This window comes from Sarcophilus harrisii, chromosome 1 (genome assembly GCF_902635505.1).
Source record: "Sarcophilus harrisii chromosome 1, mSarHar1.11, whole genome shotgun sequence".
Classification (NCBI taxonomy): Eukaryota; Metazoa; Chordata; class Mammalia; order Dasyuromorphia; family Dasyuridae; genus Sarcophilus; species Sarcophilus harrisii.
In genome coordinates this window covers 673382628-673395164 of record NC_045426.1, presented here as the reverse complement: position 1 = coordinate 673395164, position 12537 = coordinate 673382628, and the positions used below count along the sequence as shown (strand labels likewise).

At 40.6% G+C, this 12537-nt stretch overlaps 1 protein-coding gene across 4 annotated transcripts in view; it reads right to left on the bottom strand.

Moving 5' to 3' along the window:
- Positions 1-12537, bottom strand: part of INSR (insulin receptor) — a 145884-nt gene that overhangs the window by 116209 nt on the left and 17138 nt on the right. For all 4 annotated transcript variants that reach the window (XM_031956153.1, XM_031956000.1, XM_031956066.1 and 1 more), the window contains exon 2: positions 6286-6837. In XM_031956153.1, coding sequence (XP_031812013.1) covers positions 6286-6837 — 552 coding nt within the window. The remainder of the gene's footprint in view (positions 1-6285; positions 6838-12537) is intronic.

The following is a 12537-nucleotide window of genomic DNA, read 5'->3' as shown; positions in this document are numbered from 1 at the left end:
CCTCTCTCTTTGCTCTATACTCTTATCTCCTAGTAAACTTTATAAAAAGGACATCTATTCACAGAGAAAAAAATAATCCATTCTTGGCTCTTTTCAGCAATGAGGTGATTCAGGCCAATTCCAATAGATTTGTGATGGAGAGAGCCATCTGCACCCAGAGAGAGGACCTTGGGGATTAAATGTGGATTACAACAGAGTATTTTCACGTTTTTAGGTTTATTTTTCCTTTCTCTTTTCTTAATTACTTGCGTTCTCTTTTCTTATTCCTTTCCCTTTGGATCTGATTGTTTTTGTGCAGCATGATAAATGTGGAAATATATATACAAGAATTGCACAAGTTTAACATATATTGAATTACTTGCTATCTAGGGGAGGGTGAAAGGGGAAAAAAAGGAGAAAAACTGGGAACACAAGGTTTTGCAAGAGTGAATGTTGAAAACTATCCTTGCATGTATTTTGAAAATAGAAAGCTATTGTTGAAATATTTTAAAACATTTTTCTGAAAAAAAAAAGAAAAACTAATCCATTAAAAATTTCCCCAAATTGGTAAGCAATAAAAACAATAGTATCATTGATACCTATTACTTTAAAATTCTGTACATACTGACTCATTTGAGTGTCACAATTGTAGAAGTGGCTATTATCATTAATCCCATTTTACACATGAGGAAATAATTTGTCTGGGGTCACACAGGTAATGAGTGTCAGAAGTGGGATCTGAATTCAGGTCTGACTCCAGATCAGCATACCACCCACTGTGTTACCTAGTTGCCTCTCTAATTTGAGTACACAAAGGTTAGACCAAATCTTTAGAGTAAAGAAAGTCTGATAAGGAGACTCATTGGCTGACTTTTTGTTTACTGAGTCAATCAACCTTGTTTCTCTAAGGATCAACTCACACCACATGACCCAAGTGTCATCTTGGGCTGAGAGTTGCTGCTGTGTGACTTCCCCTCCTCCAGCATCCCACTGGAATTCTACTCCTCTTTCCCAGAATCCCTTTGCACTTTCCCAGAATCCTCTTCTAACTCTGGTTCAGGGTCAGTTTAGCTTTTGGGTTTGTCCCATTCCACCCTTAACATCTATGCCACACCTTCGGTCCAACTGGGCAGTCACCATGACCCTAGCCTGGCCCCGGCTGCTCTGCACACACCCATCCACATAATCACCAACTATACTTAACCTATGTATCACCCAGAGATTAAGACACTCTCTCATCATCAATCTCCCTTTGATGCTCCCTTTTGACATAACAATCGAGAAACTCTCACTTTCCTTTACCCACAGCATACAATGGAATCTTCAGATTTGGGCAAAATAATTATCCATGCATATGTTTTTAAAAAATAAAGCTTTAATAAAGAAAAAAAAAAGTTGGAAAAACCTCTGAGGAAATTCAGTTCAACTCGAACCCAACAAGAATTCAGTCTACAATCTCCCTTCTCCCCCACTAAAAAAATTCATCCAGTCTCTACTTAAACACCTTCAGTCCTGGAAAACTCATTATCTAGGAAGGGGAACCATTCCACTTTTTAAGAGGTCTTATTTTAGGAAGTTTGTCTTTAAAGTAAACTTAAATCTTCCTCTGCAATGGGGTCACCTCCAGGAATTTTACCCTGATTTCTGTTTCCTCCACATCTAACAGTGAGTGCAATCTTTTCCACCTCAGTTTTCCTTGTACTATACTTATTTGTGTACATATACAAGATACCAAATCCTCTAGTAGAATATAAGCTCCTTGAGGGCAGGACATTTTTGTCTTTGTATCCCCAGTGTCTTTCACACTAACTGGCAAATAATAAGGCATTTCAGCACTCTCCCAGTCATTTGATATTTGAAAGACACTGGAGATGAAAAGACCAAAAAAAGGAAACAGTTCCTGACTTGAAGGAGTTTATATTCTAGAGAGTGAACCAATAAGCACACAATGAATTTTCCAGTGCTGGCAAATGTTCTATAAACTTTCAAGTCCTACTCATATGAGGACTGAGTGGATCTCGAGACCCAGTTTAGCTTAGCTTGGGGTAAAAGGTCAGGGATGTCTAGAGTCTTTCAAAACTTCAACTGGAAGGTTGGGCACCCAAGGGCCAGGAGATATAGGTTAAAAGACTTACCAAGTAGGCTCAGGAAAGAACAGCTATCTTCCACTATCTAGTTCCAGGAGACTGACAGTCCCAACACTCCTTTCACCCAATACACTTGCACATGCATGCACACATGTACACAGACACACACATACACACAACTTCTGAACAAATCTAAAACAACCAAGCTTCCCAACAGAGCCTGAGGAGCCTGAGCAGGTGTTCAAGGGACACTCAAGTGTGTGCATGCCCATGCTCTTCCGTAACAATTCACAGACGTGTGTTCTGAGCTCAGAGGAAAACAGACCATATTCTCAGAAGCCAAGATTAGATAAGCAAATATAAAATGCCAGGGGCATTTTTCAAACCCCAGACTAATACTGCCAATCCCCAAAGCAAGAGAACTGAAAGGAAAAAGAGACAATTTTTTTAAATGGTTGAGAGGCAGCATAGAGAAGAAGATGTAGAATTGGACCCGAGAGTAGGAAAACCTGGGTTCAAGTTCTGTCTCAGAGACATACTGGCTGTGTGACTCTGGGCAAGTCACTTAATTCCAAGGAATAATGTTACAGATGAACTGCAGAACTTGATCCATGAGAGGAATTTCAACATGAGCTTCCTCTACAAATAAACTCTCTGACTCAGACAAAACAAACAAACGGATTCTTAGTTGTGATGAAGAGAGGCAATGAGAAACACAACAAAACCCTTGAAGATTCTTGACTTGGAGCTCTTTGAGGACAAGGATCTTTTGCCTTTCTTGGTATCCTCAGCACATGGCACATAACCTGGTACACATGAGGCACTTAATAAATGTCTGTCGATTAACTAAATCAGTGACAAACAAAACCTGGCAAGAAACACAGTCACATCTCCCCATGCCTCAGCCAGAAGTCCTTTCAAGGGCTCATTCAGTGGCTGATTGAGGGGTACAGGTGGCTGGAGCTAGGAACCCCCAGAGTCATCTCTGGCCACTAGACCACATATAAGTCCACACTGATCTTCAGTAAATAGTAAAAGAATCATCAGAAAATCCAACTTTCCTTTTTAATCCAACCCAACAGGCCTTTTATCACACCTGAACAAGAACTGTCCTAGGTGCTGGAGAGGCTGACCAAAAGCTAAAAGAGTCCTGCCCTCCAAAGAGCCTGCTGGGGGGAGCCCAGGATAGAAAAAACAGAGCATGAGAACAAAGGAAAAGGCTATCCCAGGAAAGCTATCTCATAGAAAGGCCCCCCAAGAGCTGAGCCTTTAAGGAAAGGTGAAGGAGTGCAATGAAGGCATTTAAGGCAACAACAGAGAGCTAGCTATGCAAAAAACATGGAGTTGGGGCACAGAATGTTGAGCTCAGAAGAAACCAGTTTGGTTCAAGTATCGAATTCATAAAAGGGAATGATGTTAAATATGCTTGGAAAAGTAGCTAGAACCAAATTGTGAAAGGCTTTAAGGGCTAAGCTAAAGAGTTTAGTAATTTTTTCCCCAAGAAGCATAGAGGTCTACTGAAAACTTTTTTTAAAGTTTTCAAAGTTTTTAAAATTTTAAAAGTAGAAAACTACTTTTAAAATTATAATAATTGCATTTCTTAAAGAGTAAACCGCAAATCTTCAGTGCCCCTTTACTTACTCCCTAACCTCTACTATGTTCACAGTTTGGGGGATTTTCTTTCTTTTCTTTTTTTTTAATTATGTATTTAGTATTTTATTTTTCAGAATTTTTTCAATGTTAAATCTATTACACAATCACCTTGGAGAATCCCAGCAAAAGAAAAACTCTTTTTAAAAACCCAAATCAACAGATAGAATCCCTTTTCAAGACACCAAATCCTATGCTTTTAGTTTGTGCTTGAAATTGCTGACTCGTCCCAGCACATGCTCATGCACACACACACACACACACACACCATACCCAATCACACCCTCATACTGACAAACAATAAGCATTTATTAAGCACTCAGTACTTAGTTCCAGGTCCCATGCTAAACATTAAGGGTAAAAAGAAAAACAAAAATACCTCATCCTCTCACCCTTCCACAACACCTTCTTGTTAAGTTGGGATCACGGAATTCAGAGACTGGGCCTTCTAGATCATTCAGTACAGCCTATATCTCCATTTTAAAAAGAGGAAACTGACATCCAGAAAAACAAAACAACAAAACCCAAAGTCTTAACTAAGGTCTTGGGGCCTTATGTGTTGATTGTGGGACTAGTGCTGTGGCGTCCTTAGTCTTGGCCAAGGGACTCCATTGCCCTCACACCACCCCTTTAAGTAGGAACAGACTTTTTTGCCCCCAGAGGATATGTGCCAGGATAATTCTCAACAAGTCCCTAGAGAGAAGGGTACCTCCCATATCTTTGAAGCCAATAAAAATTTGCATCCCAGCTGGCATCAATAAATATTTGCTGAAAGGATGATTGAGTCCATTTGAGGCTTCCATCTGACTGGCCTCCCCACCTCCAGCTTCTACCCTCTCCAATCTAGCCTGTAAACAACCATCAAAAAATAATCTTCCTCACATACAAGTCTGTTCTGTTTAAAGCACCTTCAGTAGCTCCCAGTTTCCCCTGAGAGAAAACAGGAATTTCTTATCCCAATATTAAATGTCCTCCAGAATCCAGCCACCATCTCTCTTTCCCCAGCCTGATTCTATATTACTAAAATCCAGCCCACCTGCATTTGGTACTGCCTCCTGATCTTCCTCTAGATTTCTGAATTTTTGAATTAGTCTACTCACTATTCTTTGGGTGTTGCTATAAACCTCCTCTCTCAGCTCAGCTATTACCTCTTCCTGGGAATCTCAGCTGGAGAAAATGAGGTTCTTCCTTCTCTCTCCTGAAATTTCCCAAGAGCATATTGGATGATTCTTTGGTCTGTATCCTATTTATTCTGTATTTCCCCCAATCCCTCCCCTCAGCAATTAGATTGTAAACTCCCTGAGGGGAAGGATTATAGAATTTATCATCTCTGCACTTGTCTCCCAGCAACAAATAAATGGGTTAAAAGGGAAAGGTGAAAGGTTGGTTGGATTTGTGATTTCACTGGTACAAAGAGCTCTCAGTAAGAGGAATCCCTCTATACTTTGAGTTAGCATCTCCTCAATAACAATGATTTTAGAAGAACTGCCTGTAGCACTGAGATTACATCATTTGCTCAAGGGCATCAAGCCAAGAGGATGTGTCAAAGGCAGAATTTGAACTCAGGTCTTCTGGATTACTCTAGCTCCAACCAGTAGGTACTTAATAATAATACTGATTGAATATGCTGGATTTATTGATGCACTCACAAGACTGGCCAAAGTTATAGTAACAATGACTCACTCAGATAAAGTACTGATTTAAGATTTGTAAATCGCCTTTCATAAATCAGCTCATTGTACATTCTCAGCCCTGAGTGACTGGCATTCCAACTATTATCACAGGCATTTTACAAAGGGACAAAATAAGGAAATAACAAACTTCCCATTACTGCTAAGATTAATTTGGCTTTCAAACTCAGGTTTCTCCTGATCCAAGTCCAACACTCTTCCCACTAAGTCACAAATACTCCTGAGAAAGAGAAGATTTTGTCAGATTATAATCTATAGCATATGAAATAAGAGTGCTAGGAGAGTCCTTAGAACACAGAAAGTCAGAGCTGGGAAAGTTCTTAAAACTAAGGATGTCAGAGTTGGGAAGACCTTTAGAACACAGGATGTCAGAGCTGAGAGGACCCTTAGAATAGAGGATGTTAGAGCTGGAAGGGCCCTTAGAACATGGGATGTTATGTATAGGACTGCTTGCCATCTGGGGGAGGGGGTGGAGGGAGGGAGGGGAAAAATCAGAACAGAAGTGAGTGCAAGGGATAATGTTGTAAAAAATTACTCTGGCATGGGTTCTGGCAATAAAAAGTTAATTAAAAAAATAAAAAAGAAAGAAAGAAAGAAAAGAATCATGGAGAGAAATATTTAGAAATGAAGATAAAAAAAAAGAACATGGGATATTAGAGCTGGGAGGGTCCTTAGAACCCAGGAGGTCAGAGCTAGGAAGGCTCTTAGAACTTAGGACATCAGAGCTGGAGGGAAGAGAGGGAACTTAAATCAAAGAATATCCAAGTCTATAAATAGCAGTCATAGGTTTTGAGCCAACTCCCAAGTCCAAGGCTGGTTCTGCTTTCACCACACCACCCTTCAAGAATAACAATAAAGAACTCGACCCTGGTTCCTACCTTTCTGACAATGGTTGTGGGTCCAGCACCGCTCAATAAACTGGCCATTGATCACCGTAGATTTGCAGCTGTTGACTCCCTTCACTGCGCCTGGGCAGACATCCCCACATTCTTCTTTGTCATCTTTGTTATCCACAATGTAGTTGTCTTCCACTGAGTCTAGAATCTGAGACCAATCGATGGTTGACAAGTAACACAGCTCATTATTCTTCTCGATGCGCACAGCCCCACGGGTGATGTTCATCAGGCTGTGGAGGCCAATCTCCTTGAGGTGGACCATCTCGAAGATGACCAGAGCATAGTTGAAAAATAGGCGGGATCCACGAATGACCGTCAAGTTAGGGAAAAGGTCCTTGAGGCTCTCAAGTCCATACACTCGAAAGAGTAGTAAGTACTCTGTGATCATGGTAAGTTTGGGGAAACTGAGGTCCCGGAAATCTTCAGGCTTTGTCTTAAACATAAGCAGTATCTGTAAGTTGCCTTCAATCACAGAACAGTGCTCCAACATGTTCAACTGTGTGAGGTTATTCCGAATGTCCATACTTGGGCACACTACAATGGGAAAGAGAAGACAAGGAAGGCACTTTACCAAAAGGCATGTTCTATAAAGAAACTGACAGGTAAGAGACTTTAAATAGCCAAAGAAGCCTCAGAAAGTCCTTTAGAAACCACCCCCTTATGTGACAGATGAGTCACAAAAATAAGGATCAGAGCTGAGATACAAAACCAGGTCCTCCCCCTCAAAGTCAGAGATCTTTCAAAACTCTGGGGCTTCCTTTCATTATCTTCTTAATGAGGAAATGGAGACTCAGAGAGGTTAGGTGATTTGGCCATGTAAGCTCATTTCTGACCTCTATAAGTTAAATCAGGCAATATGGAGTAAACCAGTGCTTCTCAAAATGTGATCCCCATATATGAATATTATCGAATATTATTGTTCTGTAAGAAATGACCAACAGGATGATTTCAGAAAGGCCTGGAGAGACTTACATGAACTGATGCTGAATGAAACAAGCAGGGCCAAGAGATCATTATATACTTTGACAACAATACTATATGATGACCAATTCTGATGGACCTGGCCATCCTCAGCAATGAGATCAACCAAATCAGTTCCAATGGAGCAGTAATGAACTGAACCAGCTACACCCAGCGAAAGAACTCTTGGAGATGACTAAAAACCATTACAATGAATTCCCAATCCCTATGTTTTTGCCCACCTGCATTTTGGATTTCCTTCACAGGCTAATTGTACAATATTTCAGAGTCCAATTCTTTTTGTACAGCAAAATAACGGTTTGGTTATGTATACTTATTGTGTATCTAATTTATATTTTAATATATTTAACATCTACTGGTCATCCTACCATCTGGGGGGAGGTGCAGGAAAGGAGGGGGAAAATTGGAACAAGAAGTTTGGCAATTGTCAATGCTGTAAAGTTACTCATACATATAACCTGTAAATAAAAGGCTATTAAAATTAATTAATTAATTTTTTTTTAAAGTGATCCACAGACCCTTTGGGGTCTCTGAAACTTTCACAGATCCCCAAGGCCAAAATGATTTTCATAATATTGTTAAAACATTATTTGCTTATTAAAGTATGTCTCTTTTTCAACTACTTATCTGTGTGAAGCCAGCTTTTCTTCATAAATTTTAACCAAAACAACATAATGTAACAAATTGAAAGCAGAAGCAGATAGTAGAATCCAACTGTCTCCTAGTAAGTCAGACATTAAATTGATTTGCAAATATGGAAAACAACCCACTCTTCTCATTTTCTTTGTTTTGGAAAATATAATTATTTTTCATAAAAAATAGCATTTACATTAACATGTAATTACTATAATGTTAAATGAATCAATTCATTTTAATTTCTAATAGAATTAATATAAACAGATATAAAACCAAGAAAACCAAAAGCTCTTTGGAGGGTTCTTGATAATTTTTTAAAATTTGTTTTGTTTTTTTCTTTTTTTGCAAGGCAATTGAGATTAAGTGACTTGCGCAGTCACACAACTAGTTAAGTGTTAAGTATCTGAGGCCAATGGTTCTCCTGGCTCCACAGCCAATACTCTATTCACTACACCATCTAGCTGCCCCGTTCTCAATAATGTTTAAGAGTGTAAAGGATCTTCAATCAGCAGTGCATTGGAGCAGGCTCAAAGCAGCTCCAATGATTGTTAAACTTTCAGGATGAACATTTATACCTTGGAAACTGGCAGGTCAGGGCTGGACTTTTGAAAAAAAAAAATGATGGAGAAAACATTAGTAATACAGATTAAATTTTAAAATGTTTATGGGCACTTTTTTTTTAAGAGGACCAGTTGTTAAACATTTCCCAGAGCACAGCCCTGCCTATGACTTAAAAATCTGAGACCCACAAATTTGAGAGGAAATGAGCTGGATTTTAAGAGTCAGAGGAACTGGGTTAGCTCTCAGAGCCTAAATCCACAGCTAGAAGGGACTTCTGAGAATATCTAGTCCCGCACCCTTATTTTACAACTGGGGAAACTGAGGTCAGTAAGTTAAGTGACTTGGCCCAGGTGCCACAAGATGAGCACCTGAGTAAGCAGGATTCAAACCAACATCCTTTGACGTCGTCACCAGCAGTATTCATGGCTATCGCTACTTCTATGTCCTTGTAGACCTATGATTTTCTGACCATGGCCCAAAGAAAAGTGAAAAGCTTCATCGAAAGGCACACAAAGAGTCACTGAGGGTTTGTGAGCAAAGGAATATCATGACCAGATCTATAAAAATGCCAGCTCAAAATGACCAACCACTTTGCCAAAGGATGTGGCCAAGGCAAGAATTCATTTTCTTTGACTATGCATTTTTGTTACAAGAGCTTTGTCTTTCTTTTTTTCCCCAATGGGAGAGAGGGGAAAGAAGAGGAAGCAGATGTTTATTCATTTAAAAAATGAAATTGAATTTCAATATTTTTAATTAAAAAAAGAAAATCACAGTTTAAGGAAGAGCTGAGACTAGAACTCAGGTCTTTATGCACATTGCCTTATGATCTCTTTACCACAACTTAAGTAGAGAAAGATAAAACACTCAGTTGCCAGAATCTGCCAGCTTGTTAAAACCAAACCAACCCCAGCAGAGTCCTCAGCTCATATTATGTAATTAGTACAGGGGGATTACAAGGTAGCAGGTTAAGCAATGGATGGAGGATGGGGGCTACCCTGGGCAGAAGAAAGTTTCCTGAGTTCCATTTGGGGGCTTCTTTACCCACTATGGTATAGAATGGGGTGGTGGTCAAAGCACAGGTTTCAAGCAGCTAAGAAGTCTTCCAGGCCCCTAGAAGACTATCCCAGGCTTCTGTTAGTACTGCTCAAGATTGAATGCCAAGGTGAACTTTCCCCAGGTCTCCAAATTCACTTTTGTTCAAAGGAAGAGTTACTTCTCAGAAGCCAGCTCCCCAGAATTTGCTATGCCAGAGGGCAAACTGGAAAGAAAGAAGTGCCACAGTATGTCTCACTACCCAGCTGCAAGAAACTCTCCCAGGCTTCCCACTCCAGATGCCATGGAGGGAAGTGTTCCGGCCTCTTCTCTCTTCCCTTAACACAAATATCCCATCAAAAAAAGCCCTGAACCAGAGCAGGACAGCCCACAGGACTGGCTGCTCTTCACAAGCTCCATAGGCAAAGACCATGTAACAACTAACTTCCCAAAGGAGACTGTAAGAGGCTACAGATAAATGGGGTCATATTCGAAAGGAGCTGGAAAGGTCCTTGGGAAACATGGAGTTTGACCACTTTTCCCCATCTGGACAGGATAGGAAACCAAGGAAGCCAGGGGTTGCACTGGATAGAATACTGGGCCTGGAGTCAGGAGACCTGAATTCAATTCTAGCTTTAGACATTTACCAGCTGTGTGATCCTAAGCACCTTAACTTTTGGCTGCCTCAGTTTGTTTGACTGTAAAATATGGATAATAATAGCCTCCCTCTCACAGGGTTGTTGTAAGGATCAAAAGACATAATAATTGAAAAAGGGCTCACCATAGTGCCTGACACACAGTAGGTACTACATCAACATATATTCCTTCCTTTTTTTTTCCCCTGAGATCTCATTCCCTAAATCTATGTTTCTATGATAGTACTCTTTTTAAAATAAAGTAAAAATAGGTGGAAAAGCCAGATTGCCCAAAATTTTAAACACCAAACTGAAGGTTTTGCATCCTCTCCTAGAGCTAATAGGGAACCACTGAATATTTTCAAGGAGGGAGTTCAATGGTCAGAGCCCTGCTACCAACACCCATCGGTTTATGGCCACCATTCCCCATCTTTAAAGAGAAGCCTCTTCTCATGTCCACAGGAACAGCAGCCCCAAAGAAACTCTTTTATAACCTTTTCCTTCCCAGCACAATTTCCTCAGAGGAATGGAGGATTTTCTCTGTCTTCTCTTCCTAAGTCCCCTTCCTGAGTTTGTAATTAATTGCCACCAATCTGGAGAACCAGCAAATCACAACTACACCTCCTGAGGGAGACTAATTCAGGTCCTCTCCCTTCTCTGCCCTTGAATGGGCACTTCACCTACAGAATGGTACATGAAGACGACTCTTATCCTGTCGTAGAGCCCTCCTCCCACCAGCCTGTGAGCTTCAGGAGAGCAAGAGACCTTATTATCTGAGTCTCCCCAGGACCTGATCCCATCATCTGCATATAGTAGAGGCCCAGAAAAGAGTGATCAGTATAGGAAAGGCAGTATAGATCATGTCATACACAAGACTGGCTGAAGGAACTGAAAATGGTAGCTTCAACATTTTTTTTCCTGAGACAATAGAGGTTAAGTGACTTGCCCAGGGTCACACAGCTAGGAAATGTTACGTGTCTGAGATTGGATTTGAATTCAGGTCCTTCTGACTTCAGGGCTGATGTTCTACCCACTGTACCACCTAGCTTCCCCATGAACTTCAATTTTAATGGATCTGCTAGAAAGCTAAAAGTACCCTCACAGATCATCCCACTCAGAGTCCCAGAGACAATATGTCATTTGCTCAATGCCATATAGTTAATGCATGGCATTCAAGTTTGGGGTTTAGTCAGGTCCCCTCTTCCAAACTTCATGTTCTTTCCACTGCAACGACACTTCTGAGGAAAAAGGAAAACTTCATCTGCACAAGTTCTCCATGGCCACCTAATGGGAAGTAGGCATAGGTCTCAGGCAGGAACCTTGGGGACAGAAGCTGCTCCATCACTGAGAGTGTGTGACATTGACCAACTTTACAAACTTTGCACATTGTTCTCCCCTGCTTTGCCAAGGCGGGAGACTAGGATGTCTCCTAGGAGACATCCAGGACTAGGAGCTAGATTTTGTACTGTAAAGAATTTCAGAGATTATCTAGTCCCATCTCCTTAAGAACTAAAGTTGAAAAAGACAGCTATTTGAGCAAGATCCCCAGGTAATCAGCAGAGCAAGCATTCAAACCCAGGTCCTACATTGGATCAAGTGCCTAGACTGGCTGGTGCATGGATTCAATGAACTGAATGTCATCATCATGTTGTTGTTGTTGTTCTGGTTGTTGTTCTTGTTCTTATTCTCCTTTTTCTTCCTCTTCTTCTTCTTCTCCTTCTCCTCCCTTCCTTTCCTCCTCTTCCTCTTCCTCCTTCCCTTTCTCTTCTTCTTCCTCCTTTCTCCTTTTCTTCTTCTTTTCTCTTCCTCCTCTTCTTTTTCTTCTCCTCCTTCTTTTCCTCTCCTTTTCTTCTCCTCCTCCTCCTTCCTTTCTTCTCCTTCTCCTTTTCTTCTCATCTTCTCTTCCTTTTTTTCTCCTTCTTTCTTTTTTTTTTGGAGATAAGGGATGGTTCATTGGGCAGGAGAAAGGGGAGGAATATACTTGAAAATGTAGTCATGTAAAAACAAAAGGTATCAATTTTTTTAAGTTAAAAACAACTCTGTATAGCCTATGTCCTTGGTTAAGGAAAAATTAATGGGGAAGTTATAGGATCATAGATTTCAGGAGAGGCTTTAACTATCTCACTACATAACAGACTGCTTCCCAAGGTTATGCTTCTCCTGATCAGAAGTATTTACACAGAATCTCCTTAATGGTCCTGAGAACCTTCTCAGACACTGCAAACTTCCTGCCACATCCACAGCCCTTATTACTCTGAGCACTAACTTCACAGGTTTATATCTAGAGCAGATTGAATGGTTTATGCTCCAACCCTCCACCCCAGCTGACCTCTATTTGGGGAAGAAACCTGTTGTCTCTTCTAAATCCTGGCCCTAGTGGGTGACTCCA